Source organism: Pipistrellus hanaki (genome assembly GCF_964339955.1).
Source record: "Pipistrellus hanaki genome assembly, chromosome: 3".
In the NCBI taxonomy this organism is placed as follows: Eukaryota; Metazoa; Chordata; class Mammalia; order Chiroptera; family Vespertilionidae; genus Pipistrellus; species Pipistrellus hanaki.
The window spans coordinates 89412159-89431488 of NC_140505.1; the positions used below are offsets into that span (position 1 = coordinate 89412159).

The 19330-nt window shown below is 39.2% G+C and overlaps 1 protein-coding gene across 5 annotated transcripts in view; it reads left to right on the top strand.

Annotated features, from left to right (window-relative positions):
* TRPC4 (transient receptor potential cation channel subfamily C member 4) overlaps nt 1-19330 on the top strand; it is a gene marked incomplete at its 5' end in the record, with an annotated part of 247625 nt that overhangs the window by 193373 nt on the left and 34922 nt on the right. For 4 of the 5 annotated variants that reach the window (XM_084879507.1, XM_084879508.1, XM_084879509.1 and 1 more), the window contains 3 exons: nt 5273-5586; nt 9604-9799; nt 14920-15114. In XM_084879507.1, the coding sequence (XP_084735633.1) occupies nt 5273-5586; nt 9604-9799; nt 14920-15114 (705 nt within the window). The remainder of the gene's footprint in view (nt 1-5272; nt 5587-9603; nt 9800-14919; nt 15115-19330) is intronic. The other variant, XM_084879510.1, reaches the window with a different exon arrangement.

Consider the following 19330-nt stretch of genomic DNA (forward strand, 5'->3'; position numbering starts at 1 on the left):
GATAAATTCTGTCTATTAACTTGGCTCCTGGCTGCCTTAACTCCAGTGTCTATAAGAAAATCTCTTCTTTACAGTGAGTAGCTATTAAATAACTCTAATTCTACTATGTGCCCCTCCCCTATCACAGCCACCTTCCTCTTTGACAGCTTCCAGTTTGTTCATTGTATATATAAGTCTGTTTCTGTTTTGGTAATTTATTTTTTTCATTAAATTCCACATATAAGTGAAATCATATGATACTTATCTTTCTCTGATTGTCTTATTTCACCTAGCATAATACTCTCCAGATCCATCCACATTGATACAAATGGTAAGAGTTCCTTCTTTTTTTTCGGACCAACTGATTGCTGAATAGTATTGTACCACAATATTTTTATCTATTTATCTATTAACTAGGGGCCCAGTGCACAAATTCATGCACCTTGAAAGGAACTGTGGGCCACAAGGCTGCACTGGGCATAGGGACAGGTCTCAGCCCATCCTCTGTGACCCCACCCAGGCCCTCCAGCCACAGCCCCAGGTCCCCAGTTGGCTGGCAGCCCTGCTCCCACTGTCACCGCTCCCATGTACTGATGGTGCCAGTCCCACTTGTACCTGCTGACAGTGTGGAGTAGTTGGGGCTGGTGGTGCCAGCAGTGGGTGTGAGTGGTAGCCACTGCCCTGATTGCCCCTCAGGAGCAGGGAGAGGTAGAGGAGCCCTCAGGAGTGATCAGGGCCAGCAGCCGCCACTCGCACCCATTGATGGTACCGATCAATCAGGACTGGCACTGGTTTCCAGCAGCAGGTACAACCCATGGCTCTGGCACCAAGAGTGGGTGTAAGTGGGGCCATCGCTGGCAGCGGGTGTGAGAGGCAGCTGCTAGCCCCGATCGTCCTTCAGGAGCAAAGAATTTTCAATAACCACCAGAGACTTATCTTGATGACAGCAACAGGCACCCTACCTTGGTCTGGCACCCTCGCTCACCTGTTCCACCATCTCACCATGGCCAACACCCACCCATGCCCTCTGGTGGTCAGCACACATCATAGCAACCAGTTGTTTGGTTGTTCTATTGTTTGGTCTATTTCCATAATAGGGTTATATATATATATATATATATATATATATATATATAGGCACTTGGGCTGCTTCCAAATCAGAAATAATGCTGCATTGAACTTAAGAGTATATATATTCTTTCAAATCAGTGTTTCAGGTTTCATTGGATATATTCCCAAAAGTGGAATCACTGGATCATATGGCAGTTCTAATTTTAATTTTTTAGAAAAATCCTATCATCAGTGAATCAACAAACAATCAGTGTTGGCAAGGATATGTACAAAAGGGAACCCTCGTGCACTATTGATGGAAATGCAGATTGATACAGGCACTGTGGCAAATTTGATGTTTTAAATTGTACCTAAGCAAAAGTATGTTGAACAAAATCAGTTTCTTGTGATGTGTTTTTTTCTCAGGGAGATTAAAAACATACTATCTATTATTTTTAGGAGAATTAACATTTGTAAAGTCATTGATATAAAATAAAATATAAAGAGAAGGAAAATTTGACTCACACACATGCAGAAAGTTTGTTCTGACAGGAAAATGATACAGTTGTCTAGACATATTTTTTAGTGATATACACAGAGAAGAAAATTCAATTTATTATTCACTTCATATACATATATAATTATAGGTTTTCATAATGGAATTTTCAAAGAGTGTATTTGACCTCCCTTAAAAAAACACCACCAAATTTACTTTAATACTACAAGGAACAAATTATATTGTGCTCTTTATATAGCTTAATACTAATAGTCCAATGCTGACATTTATTTAACACAAAATAATTGTTGGTCAAAGTTTAACCTAGCAAATATTTTTCTCAAATCACATGTTATATAATTAAGGACTGTTAAGATAAATATCACATTATTGACACATTGAATATTTTTAAAATAGCAATTCATTGATATCCAGGACGATTTCTAGACTTTTATCTAAATCTTATCTAATAAAAGAGTAATATGCAAATTGACAGTCACTCCAACACACAAGATGGTTGCTCCCATGTGTTCAAAGATGGCTGCCCCCATGTGGACTCAAGATGGCTGTCAGGGGAGGGCTGTTGGTGAGACCAGGCCATCAGGGAGGGCAGTAAGAAGGGACCAGGCCTGCAGGGGAGGGCAGTTAGGGATGACTGGGCATTGGCAGGAGAGCAGTTAGGGGCAATTGGGCTGGCAGGAGAGCAGTTCAGCATCTATCAGGCTGGCAGGAGAGTGGTTAGGAGGTGATCAGGCTGGCAGGTAGAAGTGGTTAGAGGCAATGAGGCAGCCAGGAAGGTGAGTGGTTGGGAGTCAGCAGTCCTGAATTGTGAAAGGGATCCCAGATTGGAGAGGGTGCAGGCTGGGCTGAAGGACACACACACACACACACACACACACACACACACACACACCCATGCATGAGTTTCATGCACCGGGGCTCTATTTTAGGATATAACCGATACAAAGTACTAACTGTTATGCCCATATTGGCCATTTCTATTTCCAAGGCAACATGACCACTACTTGTGCTCATTTATATGTAATTTGTATCAAACATGCATTTCTCTAGAATAGCCAACTATTTCAAATACTAGGGGTCTGATGTACGAAATTTGTGCACTGGAAATGAGGGGTCCCTCAGCCCAACCTTCCCCCTCTCACATACTGGAAGCCCTCAGGGGATGTCCTACTGACAGCTTAGGCCTGCTCCACCCAGGGACCAGGCTTAAGCTGCAATCTGGCCTCCCTTTATGGGAGGCAACCAGGTTGATCAGGGGAAGTCACCAGCCCAATCACCCCACTGCTGAAACCTCTGCCAGTCACCACAGCCACCAAGGTGTTTTCATCAACCCAGACAGACTCCAGTCCATTCACCATGAAAAAATGACAACTTTCTTTAGGCATTTTCAACATGTGCCTTTCATAGGATATGCATTTCTTTCTTTATTTTTACCTTGCCTGAGGATATGTTTCCATTGACTTTTAGAGAATCTGGAAGAGAAAGGGAAAGATAGAGAGAAACATCAAAGTGAGAGGAACACTTTGATTGGTTGCCACCTGCATGAGCCCTGATCTGGGCCTCGGCCAAGGAGGATCCTGCAACCTAGGTACATGCCCTTGATCAGAATAGAACCCAGACCCTGCGGTCGGCAGGCTGAGGCTCTATCCACTGAGTCAAACCAGCTAGGAAGGATATGACATTTCTTAGCCCTCCAGCAGCAGACCTTCATTTTTTTTTTCTCCAGAAGTGTGGTGGAAAAACCCTAGGTCACCTTTTTGGATTCTTATTACCCAAGTTACTAAGAATATTACCAGTGGCATAGAGGAAGCTTAGCCAACGTGCAGTCAGAAAAGGTGTTTCCTCTATAGTTCACACCCATCGAGGGCTGGGCCCTGCCCAGGCTTAAAGCCTCTTGCCGAAGCTTTAGGCCTGGGCAGGGCCCCCTCCAGCTCCCTCTGATCACCGACTTAGCCCCTGCCCAGGCCTTCCCAGGCCAAAAGCCTCTTGGGCAGGAGCAGACCCCCATCTCCCTGCAATCAATCACAGTGGGTCAGCTCCTGCCCAGGCTGAAAGCAGACCCCCAGCTCCCTGCCCACGCTATCAAACACAGGGGGTCTGCTCCTGCAACAGGCAGAAACTGAGGCTTTCCACCTAGTGTCAGAGAGGCCCCCAGATCCCTGCGGTCAATCGCAGGAGGTCTTCTCCTGCACCAGGCTGAAGCGACCCCAGCTCTCTGCAGTCGATCACAGGGGCTTCTCTCCTGCACCAGGTCAAAACACTCCAGCAGAGGCTTTCGGCCTGGGGCCAGAGCAGACCCCCAACACCCTGCGATCCTTCACAGGGCGTCCACTCCTGCAGTGGAGCTGGGAGGGTGCTCCTGCGGACAGGCTGGACATTCCAGCAGTGGGCCTGAGGGGACTGGGTGCTGCCATCTTGTGGCTATGGGGGCCATCGTTTTGTTGCAGAGTGATGGTAATTTGCATATTACTCTATTATTAGATAGGATGGTAAGTAAAATCATTATTTTGTTAAAAATTTAGTGCCTTTCACTTATAATGTACTAGAGGGCCAGTGCATGAAATTGGTGCATGGGAGTAGGGGGTGTCCCTCAGTTCAACCTGCAACCTCTCCAATCTGGGACATCCACCTCAAAACTCCCAACTGCTTGCCTGCTTGGCTGCCTGATTGCCCCTAATTGCTTCAGCCTGCCAGCCTGATCACCCCCTAACGACTCCCCTGACAACCTGATTGATGCCTAACTGCTCCCCTGCCAGCCTGATTGTATCTAACTGCCCTCCCCTGCAAGCCTGGGTCCCCACCAACTGCCCTTCCCTGCAGGCTTGATTGCCCCAGCTTCCCTCCTCTACCAGCCTGGTCACCCCTAACTGCCCTCCTCAGCAGGCTTGATCACCCCCAACTGCCCTTCCTTGAGGCCTGGACCCTCTTACCTGCCCTCCCCTGATGGCCATCTTGTGACAGCCATCTTTGACCAATGGGGGCAGCCATCTTGTGTGTTGGAGTGACTGTCAATTTGCATATTACTCTTTTATTAGATAGGATTTTTTCTTTGTTACAATGATATTGCTATATTTTTCCCAATGTAAAATCAGATACTACTCTCCCCCACCCCAAATGTAACACTTCTTTTTTTAAAAAAATTCCATTGGAAAGGCAAGAGGAGATGTAATTCACATATTAATGAATACTACAAATGAAAAGGACAGGTCAGGAAAGCACTTTAAGTTTATAAATTATAAATTATCTAGAAACCCAGTGTACAAATTCATATACCAGTGGGGTCCCTCAGCCTGGCCTGCAGGATCAGGTTGAAACCAGCTCTCTAACCTCCCCTGAGGGGTACCAGATTGCGAGAGGTCACAGGCCAGGCAGATGGACCCCAGTGGTGCACGATCAGGACTGGGGAGGGATGCGGGAGGTTGGCCAGCTGGAGAGGGATAACAGGAGGGCTCCAGGGCATGTTCAGCCCGTCTTGTTCAGTCCTGAAAGGTTGGACCCCAGCAGCAAGCTAACATACTGGTTGACTGTCTGCCCCCTGGGGGTCAGTGCACGTTATAGTGAGTGGACACTTAACATATTAGGTTTTTATTATATAGGATATTTTTTTTTCTTCAGATTAGTATTGCTGCCATTGCTGTGGAGGACACCAGCTTCTCAAAAAAGTATCCTGGCCTGACATATCCATATGTATGCAATTGTTTTACTTTATTTTTCTCTTTTCTTCAGTACAGTGCTCTTAATCCTCGAGAATCTTGGGACATGTGGCATCCCACTCTGGTGGCTGAAGCTTTATTTGCGATTGCAAACATCTTCAGTTCCCTACGCCTGATTTCACTGTTTACTGCAAATTCTCACCTGGGGCCTCTGCAGATATCTTTGGGAAGAATGCTCCTGGACATTTTGAAGTTTCTATTCATATACTGCCTTGTGTTGTTAGCATTTGCTAATGGCCTAAATCAATTATATTTCTACTATGAAGAAACAAAAGGTTTAAACTGCAAAGGCATACGATGCGAAAAGCAAAATAATGCATTTTCAACGTAAGTCTAAACATTTCTATCAATAACATGCAGAAATTTAGATTGAATATTATTAATTTGAAAAATCGTTGACAAGTGGTTGCAAAGAAAAGTATGTTTAATAGAGAACAGAGTTAACAAGCCTTTAAATATTTAATTCATTCATTCATTTTGCTTTTCTCAGTGCTTCATATAAATTACGTCACATAGAATGTGAAAAGAAAAATAATAAAATTATAATTTATTCTGTTATCTTCATAGTATTCAAACTAAATAGTCCATTTCTTGTAACTTTATTTTTATAATTGTCACTATTACAGATTTTCCCCTTCCTTTGCCCACCTCTATTCAGTCTCTGTTCCCTCTTCTTCTGGCTATCACTATATTGTCGATTGTGCATATATGTTCTTTAGCTAAGTTTTTGTAAAATGGAATTTCTTCCAAAATGAATTTACTAAAGACACCTATATATAATTTTTTTGAATTATTAAATGTATTGGGATAACATTGGTTAAAAGGATTATATAGGTTTCAAATATACATTTCTGTGATACATAATCTGTACTTGTGCCCACAGTCAGTCATTTTTTATCACCATATATTTGGCCTCCTTTACCTATTAGTACCTCCACACCCACTTCACTACCTTACTGTTGTCTGTGTTTATGAATTTTAGTTTTATATCCCACATATGGGTGAAATCATATGATTCTTAGCTTTTTCTGACTGACATATTTTGTTTAGCATGATATTCTCAAGGTCCATGTATACTCTTTTAAAATGTGAAATAAACCCACCAAATTGGCTCAGTGGTTGAGTGTTGACCTATGAACCAGGAGGATATGGCTCAATTCCCGATCATGGCACATGTCCGGGTTGTGGGCTCGATCCCCAGTGTGGGGCTTGCAGGAGGCAGCCGGTCAATTATTTTTTCTCATCATTGATGTTTCTTTCTCCCTCTCCCTTCCTCTCTAAAATCAATAAAAACATAATTAAAAATAAGTAAATACATAAATAAAATGTGGAATAAAATGGAAATCTGTGTCCTATTGATAGCTTTACACATCTATTAAAAAATAGAATGTTTACATGTAAAAGCAATCATATAAGAAAATACAAGTGCTTTTCAGTCTTTTTTTTAGTTGTTTTCCAGATGTTAAAGTCCTTTCATATATATCTTAATCCTCTTACAACTAAAAGCAAAATCAGGTAAAAGAAATGACATTTTTCAAAGACTAGGCTTGAGAGTCAATTATTTGTTAACTATTACTAATTGCCCTAAGATGGGACAAACTTTCTATGAAAAAGACACATAGTAAATATTTGTGGGCCATATGTTTTTCTGTTACAGTTACCTCTGCCATTGTAATACAAAATATATAATAGGTAATGCATAAATAAATGACTATCTTTTTGCTTCAATAAAACTTTATTTATGCAGTATGAAGTTTCCTCAAAAAATTAATTATAGAACTACCATTTGATCCAGTGATTCCACTTCTAGGAATATATCCAAAGAAACCCAAAAACACTAATCAAAAAGAATGTACAGCCGAAACCGGTTTGGCTCAGTAGACACAGCGTCAGCCTGTGGACTGAAAGGTCCCGGGTTCGATACCGGTCAGGGGCATGTGCCTTGGTTGAGGGCACATCCCCAGTAGAGGGTGTACAAGAGGCAGCTGATCGATGATTCTCATCTATGTTTCTAACTCTCTATCCCTTTCTCTTCCTCTCTGTAAAAAATCAATAATAATAATAATAATAAAAAGAATGTACGTAACCTTATATTCATAGCTAAGATCTGGAAACAGCCCAAGTGCCCAACAGTAGATGAGTGAGTAAAAAAGCAGTGGTACATTTATACCATGGAATACTATGCAGCAGTAGAAAGAAGAATCTTTTACCTTTTGAGATAGTATAGAGGTACCTGGAGTGTATTATCCTAAGTGAAAAAGCCAGTCAGAGAAAGTCAAGTATCACATGATCACACTCATATGTGGAATCTAATGAAAAAACAACTGTTGAACCAAATTGAACCAGAAACATAGAAGCATGGAACAAACTGTGGAATCCCAGAAGGAAGGCTGGTGTGGGTCAGCGTCAGGGGTGGAAGGGAAGAGGGGGCGGGGAAGAGATCAACCAAACCCATGGACACAGACAATAGGGTGGCTTGGGGCAGGGTGAGCAATAAGTGTTCATGGGAGAAAAAAAGGGATATATATATTATTTTTATACTTTCAACAATAAAGATTTTAAAAAATAAAAATAAACTCTAAAAAAACTTTTTTATGGACATTAAATTGTGAATTCATTTAATTTCATCTGTCATAAAATATCACTCTTCTATGTTTTTTCCAATTATTTGCAAAACCAAAATTTATTTTTAACTCAGCAGCCATATAAAAAAAGATTGTGGGTCAGATTTTTCATCTTTGACCTAGAAAACTAAATATAGCTTTCAAAAGTCTTAGGAAAATCAAGTACACAATTTATACTAGTATGAATAAAACAATTTTAAAATTATTTTTATTAAGTTTAATTTTATAATTATTTTATAATTTAATTTTATAATTAAAATTTTATTTTACTACTGACCTGTACTTTTTCTTTTGTCATTCATTCATTAATTCATTCATTTATTTTTATTTTTAATTAAATTTATTGGGGTGGTATTTGTTAATAAAATTATATAGAATTTCAAATGTACATTTATGATATAGAATCTGTATATTGCATTGTGTGCTCTCCACCCAAAGTCAAATCTTCCAATATTTGATCCCCGTTAGCCTTTACTACCCCCTTATCATTCTGGTGACCAACATAGTGTTATCTGTGTTTATAATTTTTCTTTCTTGTTTGTTCATTTGTTGCTTTCAGTTTTATATCATACTAGAAGCTGAATGCATGAAGATTCGTGCAACAATGGGCCTTCCTTTCCCTGGCTGCCAGCACCACTTTCACTCTGGCTGGAGCCACCTTTCTGCTCCAGTCTGGAGCCTCCTTTCTGCCTTCCTACCCTGCTCAGAGTCCCCTGGCTGCTTAGTGTCCATGTATGCAAATTAATCCACAATATTCATTGGGTTAATTTGAATACTCACTTCTAATTGGCTGGTGGGCGTCACGAAGGTCTGGTCAATTAGCATGTTTGTCTATTATTAGGTAAGATGGTTCTTGATTTTTTTTCTGACTGACTTATTTTGCTTAGTATGATATTCTGAAGACCAATCTATGTTGTTGCAAATGGCAGTATTTCATCTTTTCTTATGACTAAGTAGTATTTCATACTATCTATAATAATAAAAGCAGTATGCAAATTGACCGAGCAATCAAATAACAGAAAGACCATCCTGACAACCTGCCAGACAACTACACTTTGACACACACTGGCACCAGGCCAGCCAAGGTGGGTGCAATGCGATTGGTCAGGCCTGGCCATCGCCCTATGATCGCCCTGAAGAGAGAGGCCTAGGTCACTGGCCAGTGGGCTATGGTGGGTGGAAGGGTCCTCCCTCTGCAGGGCACAATCAATCACTCCTGCAGAGGGAGGCCCAGACTACCCAGCCAGTTGCACTGAGGTGGGTAGTCTGGGCCTCCCTCTGCAGGGGTGATCCATCACAGAGCCTTGGCCAGGTAGGCAGGGCCTATCTCTTTGGGGTGATTGATCTCAAGGCTCCTGGACTGTGAGAGGGCACAGGTCAGGCTGAGCCTCTAGTAAATAATGTGTATATATATATATATATATATATATATATATATATATATATATATATATATCATATCCTATGTTCTTTATCCAATCATCTACCAAATGATTCTTCTGTATTTCTATATCTTGGCCACCATAAATAACACTACAGTGAACATAGGGATACATATATTTTGGGATTAAATGTTTTCAAATTTTTTGTATAGATACCCAGTGGAGAACTGTATTTTTAAATTAATTTTATATACATAATAGTATTCCAGTTTTACTGTTATGTCTTTGTATACTGGTTCTATAAACATTGTTATTAATTCATTTTATCTTTATTCCAGGTTATTTGAGACACTCCAGTCCCTGTTTTGGTCAATATTTGGGCTCATCAATTTATATGTGACCAATGTTAAAGCACAGCATGAATTCACTGAGTTTGTTGGTGCCACCATGTTTGGGACATACAATGTCATCTCTCTGGTTGTCCTACTCAACATGTTAATAGCTATGATGAATAATTCTTACCAACTTATTGCTGTAAGTTGAATAATTTTATTTTACTTCAATATTTTAACCTAGAATACATTGTTCCTAGTTATACTCCATTCTATCATCATTGTAAATAAGGTCTGGAATTGACTATTGATAAGACAAAAGTATAACAAAATGGTTAATTTGAAGTTTCTAAGCAGTATTCACCATATTTAACTAGATAGTAATTTAGTGTTTTACATGTAATTATAAAATAAACTATATTTATCCTTTTAGGTAGTCATTAATATGGCAAGCAATAGGTAAGTGCCCTTTGGACTTGCATTGTGTCTTTCCATTTAACCTACAATCTTGATGTAAGTAAACTCAGGCCAGCTTGGCGAGATACAAAAAATAGTCCATAGGAGAATCTGAGGGGAAAAAGTCACAGGATTTTTAGTTTCTTAAAGGCTAGTAAAAGCAATATAAGTATAAGCTTTAATTCTGTAGCAGACTATTATATATTTTATATACATTGTATATTCAATATTGTATATTGTATATTGAATATGGAACTCAAACACTTAGTTTAACTTATTTATTCATTCATTCTACAAATTCTTATTGAATACGTACTCTGCTACCAGGTACTGTTCTAGGAACTAAAACTATAGCAATGAACAAAGAAGATTAAGCCTTTTATCTACTAGAGCTTACATGTTAGTGATGTATATCTATAGCCAATCACAATCGTAATAAAGTAAATAATGCTGGAATGAAATATCTTTTAAGTCTTTAATATTTAGACAATTATCATTTTATAAGGATAACTAGAGGCCTGGAGCACGAAATTTGTGCATGGGTTGGGGAGGTTCCCCTAACCCTCTCCAATCTGGGACCCCTCAAGGAATGTTAAAATGCACATTTAGACCTGATCCCACCAGCATCAGGTCTAAATGGGCAGTCGGACATCCCTCTCACAATCCAGGACTGCTGGCTCCTAACTGCTTGCCTGCTTCCGTTCTGATTGCTCCTAACCACTTCTGCCTGCCAGCCTGATCACCCCCTAACCACTCCCCTGCCAACCGGTTTGCCCCCAACTTTCCTCCTCTGCTGTCCTGGCCACCCCTAACTGCCCTCCCCTACAGGGTTGATTGCCTCCAACTGCCCTCCCTTGCAGACCTGATACCTCCCAACTGCCCTCCCCTGTTGGCCATCTTGTGGTGGCCATCTTGTGTCCACATAGGGATAGGATATTTGACCATGTGGGGGCAGCCATCTTGTGAGTGGGAGTGATGGTCAATTTGCATATTACTCTTTTATTAGATAGGATAAAGGCCTGGTGCATGGGTGGGGGCCAGCTGGTTTACCCTGAAGGGTGCCCCGGATCAGGGTGGGGGTTCCCTTGGGGTGTGGGGAAGCCTGAGCGCAGGTCCTGTGGTGGTTTGCAGGTCACAACCCTGGTGACCCAAGGAGAGGCCCTAGTATCTGGGATTTATGTATCTTCTACAATTGAAACTTTGTAGCCTGGAGCAGTGCCAAGCCTCCTGCTTGCTCTGTGGCTGCAGCCATTTCCTTTTGGATTTGTTTACCTTCTATAATTGAAACTTTGTGTTTTTGAGTAGAGGCCTAGGCCAGCCAGGGCAGGTGGAAAGCTTGTCTTCCTCCATTGCTGGGAGCAACCCTAGCCTGCTCTCTCCAGCTCTGTGGCTACTGCCATTTTTCTTGGGATTTATCTTCTATAATTGAAACTTTGTAGCCTTGAGTGGAGGCCTAGGCTGGCCAGGGTGTGTGAAAAGCTTGGCTTCCTCTATTGCAGGGGAAACCCAAGCTTCTCAACTGCTCTCTCTGGCTGAAGCCATCTTGGTTGGGGTTAATTTGCATACTCACTCTGATTGGCTAGTGGGTGTGGCTGGTGGACGTGCCTTGAGAGGATTAATGGTTAGTTTGCATATTACTCTTTTATTAAGTAGGATTATAGGCTTCTCAGTTTCTCCATATATAACTACAATTATATTGCATTTTGGAATCTATTGCTAAAACTCTGAAACATTATTTTTTGAGAGGCAACATTCTGAATTTTACTTAAACCTATCACAGATGAAAAACTGCATAAATATAAGAAATAATACTTTCATTTACTGATTCAAAGTCTAACATATCCCCATCTGGATATACCTAGGTCATAGATAATAGCTATATTTGTGGAACTTCATTCAAGCATCTTACAAATCTGAAAATTTTTAGATACTCCCTGTATATTTGTGTCAGAACATCTGTATTCTTCTAGTCAACACAATTACCTATTGTAAATTCTATTTTCAAAACTACCCCTTCAAAAACATTGGGAAGCCTCTAAATATAAAGCCATAGACAAATTGTATATAAAGTTGTATATACAATTTGGATTCTATAAAACATGCATTATGTATGAAGTTTATGAAGAGAACACTATTTAAGAATAGTATGATATTTTCTTTTTGGTACTTTGTGGAGTATTAATTCTTACAGAGATGAGAATAAGCTTCAAATTTTTATTTAACCCAAATACTAAAACTACTTGAGAGGAGATCAGGCCCTCAGAAGCTGAACCAGGTGTCCTTTCCAGGATCCTGCATATGCCTTCTTGGAGCATGAACAAGCCAAGTATTTTATTTCCGCCTTTCCTAAGATACCAGAATTTACCCTGAGGGCTTTTTCTTTTGTCCTGCTAGTCCTAACTAAGAGCTTTAGGATTAAGTATTTTAAAAAGAGTAAAGTTTATTCGAAACCTGTTTGGCTCAGTGGTAGAGCGTCAGTCTGCGGAATAAGGTCCCAGGTTCGATTCTAGTCAAGGGCATGTACATTGGTTGCGGCCACGTCCCCGGTAGGGGGTGTGCAAGAGGCAGATGGTCAATGTTTCTCTCTCATCGATGTTTCTACCTCTCTATCTCTCTCCCTTCCTCTTTTTAAGAAAAATCAATAAAATATATTTAAAGAGTAAAGTTTAATGGTTAAAAGGCAAAAGCAATTATGCAGACCATATCTAAAGCCACTCATGTATCCTTTAAACAAATATTTATTGTTCATCTTATATATGCCAAGTATAGGCTTGCTTTTAGGGATATATAGAATAAGGAAGTCTCTGTCCTCAAGAAAAATGTGATGTAATAGGTATAAAATAAGTAAGTGATTTCAATATTGAGAAAAGGGATTTGCTAATATGATTAAAGTACAGAAGAAAAGGACCATACATGCTGGGGTGGGAGGTAGCTGAGATTGATGGTGGGAGGTAGCTGAGATTGATGGCAGGCTTCCTATGAGAGCAAATAGCTAAGTGAAGCTTTAAATATTGACTAAGTTAGAAGATGGGTAGCAGAATGTGATTTTTAGTCATCATCATAGTTCAGTTCCAAGTTGTTGTTTTTTTTCATTTAAAATTTACATGTATCATTAAATTAGTTGCAGGTATACACCCCAGTGATCAGATATTACATAATTTAATAAGTGATAACCCTAATAAATCCTAAACACATTCAGCACCATACCTAGTTATTAAAATATTATTGACAATATTCTCTATGCTGTACTTTGTATCCCCATGGCTACTCTGTAACAACTAATTTGTACATCTTAATCCCTTAACCTTTTTTGCCCAGTCCCTCACACTCTCCCATCTAGCAACCAACAAAATTTCTCTGTATCTATGAGTCTGTTTCTGTTCTGCTTATTCATTTTGTTTGTAGATTAAATTGTTTATAGGTATGCATTTATTGCCATTGGAACAACTTTAAGTCTATTGACATTCACATCATGGGGGAGTGGAAGGAGAATGAGAGCAAGAAATTAAAAACTGATTTGAATGACTGAAAATTTCCCTAACTCGGAGAAGAAAACATACATATAAATCCAGGAAGTTCAGATAATCCCAAACAAGATGAACCTAAAGAAGCCCACACAAAGATACACTGTAATTAAAATGCAAAAAGTTAAATACAAAGATAGAATCCTAAAGCAGCAAGAGAAAACAGTTACCTATAAGTAAGCCCCATAAGACTTTCAGCTGATTTCTCAAAATAAACTTTTCAGGACAGAAGGGAGTGTCAAGTAATATTCAAATGATGAAAGCAAGGGCCTACAACCATTATTACTCTATCCTGCAAATCTATCAATAAAACTGATGGACATATAAATAGTTTCCCAGACAAGAAAAAGATAAAGAAGTTCATCACCACCAAACCAGCATTGTAAGAAAGGTTGGCATTTAGTTAGAGAGCAGACATTCTCCTTTTGAATTAGCCATAAATTGAATTAAGTAGACAATCTTGGAAGTAGGAAGTGCAAGAAACTAGGCACATATACGTTAAATAATTCAAAATAATTAATTTAAACCCATTACTATTATAAAAAGAAACTCAGATTTTAGAGTAGGATAATATTAGACTATACATCATTCTAATATTACTAAATTTCTGCTTGCCAATGAATGCATAGGTTGTATATATCTTTCTACTATGAGCAATATATATTTTAGTCTAAGCATTGGACAAATTGTACTTTCAATAGGAATCACTGTATTTAGAAAATGTATGGCCTCCATTGTTGCTTAACAAATGTCTGATTGGAGGCATCAATCATTAGATGGAAGCACAGAAGCTACAGTTTCCCACCCATTCCCTCTTGTTCCTCTCCTCTAGTTCCCTCTTGTTTACTTTTTTTCTAAACAAGCTTATAGATTCTAACTTAATGAAGAAAAGTATATTTGTTTGCTAGAGAATGGGATTCAGTAGAATCAGCTTAAGATAATAAAAGGGTAGTCACCTAAAGTATTGGTTTAGCCTGGCCAGTGTGGCTCAATGATAAGCATTGACCCATGGATCAAAAGGTCACCAGTTCCATTCCCGGCCAGAGCACATGCCCCAGTTGTGGGGCATAAGTAATAACTGTGAGTCTCTTTAATATGGAATTATTTTAGATGACTGTTTCATGGAAGAAGGAAAGATGAAAAGTTATAAGAAAGCTGTTACTCTTACTAGGATAAGCCATCATCTGCAGTGTTTAGATGACAATATCCAAGGCTAAGCAATGTTTTCATGAGTAATTAATGTTCCAAGAGCTACACAAGTCAGGTTACAGGCTCTCTGTGAAGTTTATATGACATTAATAATTAAGAAACATGTCAGCAATTATCATATTCTTCTCTTCAGGACCATGCTGATATAGAATGGAAATTTGCTCGAACAAAGCTTTGGATGAGTTATTTTGAAGAAGGAGGTACCCTGCCTACTCCCTTCAATGTTATTCCTAGCCCCAAATCTCTTTGGTACCTGATCAAATGGATATGGGCACACCTGTGCAAGAAAAAGATAAGAAGAAAGCCAGAAAGCTTTGGAACAATAGGGGTAAGAGCATAACATGTTAGTATTATTCTTTATTTTAATTGTTTTTTAACCAAAGAACTTGTAAGTATATATATATATATATATATATATATATATATATATATATATATATATATAACTCATAGACACAGACAATAGTGTGTTGAAGGCCTGGGGTCAGGGGCAGGTGTGGGCTAGAAGGGGACAATGAAGAATAAAAGAGGACATCTGTAATACCTTCAACAATAAAGATAAAACAGCAATAGAAACCTGACTATACATGACTATAATTCACTTCTAGTAAAGCATCATCAAAGAATAATTTAAAAAATAATTGTATATTTAAATATATTTGCATTTCATATTGAATATTTTCCATTGTTCTTAGTGTGTAACATGGGCTCATTTAAGAGCATATTATGCTTGATAAGATGTTCTCAATTAAATGATTAGATAAATATTATAACTAGAAAATACTGTGCCATATTCAAGCACAGTGATTTTGTAACTGGACAACCAAAGAGTCCAGGCTGCCTGTCGCTACTTCAGCCAATTAAACAGAGACAGGGTTGAATCATATATGAGAAATTATTCCAATAATGGTTACAGTATGGGAGAGCAGCAGGTAATCCACAAAAAATCTACTCTTCAATCCACCATAAGCAAGCTGCTTATATTGGGTAGAAGAACAAAGATTATGTGGGGAAGTAGGAATTACAGACATGGAAAAGTAGGCACGGGATAATCATTACAGGTTACAAGTCATGCAGTCATGGCAAAGGGGAGGGGAGTTGCAAGAAGGCAGGCACCTCTGGGCACTCTGGGACCAGCGTATAGGTAATAGGGGCTGGGGGTTGAAAAGAGCAGGTGCCTCTCACACTAGATTTTTTCAGCCACAAGATTGTAAATATTTTCATAATGACAGACAGTTCTTGGGAAGGAGAATGAACTGAATTACAAAGTTAGCTCCTATCTCTAGGGATGTATAATACCCAGATAGTTTAGAATGTGCTTTCTTTAATCAGAACAAAACAATCATGGTTTACAGAGCATGATTAACATTTCTTATTTTATTTCTTATAACTAATAACTAGTTCCTAAAATTATGTTTATACCCCTAACATTCCCCACTGTTTTGTTTTGTTTTTATCATCTACCTAATAAAAGAGTAACATGCTAATTGACCATACCTTCGTGACACCCAGAGCCAATCAGGAGTGAGTATGCAAATTAGCCCAACAAAAATGTTGGGTTAATTTGCATATGCAGGTGCCTAGCAGAGGGCAGGATGCAGGTGTTCTGTACCACCCCAGCCAGTCTGGGCCTCTGGGCAGTGTGGGAAGGCAGAAAGGTGGCTCTGAGCCAAAGCAGAAAGATTGCTCCGGCCAGAGCAAAGGCAGTGCTGGCAGCCAGGAGAACAAAGGCTCATTCTTGCATGAATCTTCATTCATGCATCAGGCCACTAGTCTTATATATATGAGATTAAGTTTAGATGAAAAATCTCATCCTGCTGGGCTAAATTTGCTTTTGCCTTGAAAGCAGTTCCCAGGGATAGAATACAGCAAATGTACAATCTTGAATATGGTTTCTCTAATTTGATGAATGTTGTTTTCTATCAACTGAGAATTGTCAGATAGATTAAAACAGAACATTTTTTTTCAATTCCTCACAACTGTGTTTATGCCACAGCAACAAATAATCTATTGCTGCCTAATTCTCTAGAATAGGGGTGTCTAACTCAATCAGAGAAGGGGCCAAAATCTAAAATCCAGCCTAAATCGCGGGCCGAATGGTTTACTGAACAGTCATAAACTGACAATGTCATAAACTGACAGCGGGGTGCAGTGATGACAGCGCGGTGCAGGCCACATTGCAAGGCCTGGCAGGCTGGATTTGGCCCGCGGGCCTTGTGTTTGACACATGTGCTCTAGAACTGCTCCCTGACATTTCTCAGCTTTTAATGTATTCCTTGAATAACCCTGGAAGTGGCATTTGGGTGGGGCTTTTACCATGCTATAAGCCAACTAGGCCACTTCTACATTTAGGGAGCCTACCATTACCAACTTAACAAAAAATGTTTAAAGCAATATATTCAACAGGACTCCACAGATGGAGATCATTGTTGCAGTCTGGTACTATGGCCATGAGAAGGTCTTTTTGTTTGGGACCCTGGGTTGTCTCTGAGACATAAGGACAGTCAGTCATCCTAAGGAACAGGTGTTATTAGCAGGGATATATGTATAGATAGTTATACCACATATCAGAAACCAACCAGCTGGTAGTTTAGTATGTCCATTATTATAAAGGATGGTATAATTATCAGAACAATTCATATTGTAGTTATTAGATACTAAAAGACAATAAGCACTTCCAGTAAAATGTCTGACATTTGCCTCAGGTAACTACTGTGGTAACCTTTAAAAAAAAAAAAATCCCTGCATCTTTTTCCCAAACAATGGGTCCCAACCAATAAAAGTCCAAGTATATGACTTTCCTCCCAAAATGAATAGAATGAGTATAATTCGCCAGGACCGGTTTGGCTCAGTAGATAGAGCGTCGGCCTGCGGACTGAAAGGTCCCGGGTTCGATTCCGGGCAAGGGCATGTACCTTAGTTGCGGGCACATCCACAGTAGGGGGTGTGCAAGAGGCAGCTGATCGATGATTCTCTCTCATCGATGTTTCTAACTCTCTATCCCTCTCTCTTTCTCTCTGCAAAAAATCAATAAAATATATTTTTTTAAAAATGAGTATAATTCAATACATTAGCAATAGGTGTCCCAACTCCTTCTAGGCAAAATGTCAAGTTCCGTTCTACATAGGTTCTTCAATTGCCAGCTTCAGAGCAGTTGGAGAAGTGAGACACATGTCTCAGGGTCCCATCAATTTCTGTCCCAGTTGGCCTATTGTCTTTTCTCTGCTGATGTCTGTCTGACTACCACATCCCCCTTCAAGGATCCTGCTCTGAATTATTTTAGAGAAAAGAGGTACATGGTTTCTTCTGTAGCTGCTTCAAGCTGAAAAGGTATGAAGTTTTCTTTCAGAGCCAAGAGATTCTTCCTCTCTGTCAGAGGGACAATGAAGCCTGGTCATGAAAAGAGGTGGCAATGGTGTTCAGAGGTGGTATTCCTTGAGTACAAGTAGGGCTTGTAAACTGGTGGAGAAAAACTTCGTTATAATTTTTTTGTATTATTGGGATAAAAGCTAGAGATAAATTCAGGATCCAGTTCAATTCATAGGTAAAAAGTAAAGCTTTGAGTCTAATATTCACAATTGTATCTTATAGAATCTACTGAAACAGAATTACTTCCCTAAAATCACCCTCATCTTTATTAAGGATCCAAATTAAGACCAATTGACTTATTGTATTAAATATAGTTTTAATTTGGCCCAATCACTTACATGAACACAATAAGAATAGCAATTGATCATATAGGCCTTTAAAGTTTTTTCTTTGCTGGAGTTTCATGATTGAGCTTTAATTAGCCCCTCAGGGCAAAGAAGGTGAGCCACTTAGGTTCCATCAGGTTTTCCTGCAGTACCTGCAGACTTGGGTGAATTTCCTTATATTCTTGAGGTTCCCAATATGCCTTGCCATCTCTCAGGAAAGCAACCTTTATTTCGTACCTGAAAAAACTGACATAAACCACTGACCAAGGAAGCTACCAGGCTATTTCTCTAAGGCTCACTTATTGGCTTCAAAGTCAGTCTTCATTCCTTAAAACTTTCTGGTGACATCCAAAGTCCAGGCATTTCTCTTTCAGACATGACATTCCATTCAAAGTCTTGGTTCATAAAACGACAATTGGAAACATGTCTTATAGAATTCATGCAATGAAGCATTTTGCCATGACTCACTTAGTAAGAATTGCCAAATTCTGGAGAGATAAGGTAGGGAGAAAAATACATAATTTACCAAATTGATTTAAGGAAAGAAGAAAGTTTCCTAATGTCTGAAAAACAAAAAAAGATTAAAAATCAGCAATATTTTCCACAAAAGTTACAAAAATTATATAATTCTTTTCATATCATTCAGTCCCACAATCATTTTTTTTCCCTGTGTTGTTTTTTTTTTCCTGCCAATATTTCTATAAATCTATATACTCTATAGAGTTACAATAATTTTCATCCAATTCGAAGGGGATGATCTGAAAATGTCAGAGTCCTTTCTATGGATCCCTCAGAAGATGTAATATTTTCCCAAATACATTATAGCAAAAACAGTGACTGTCTCTAAAT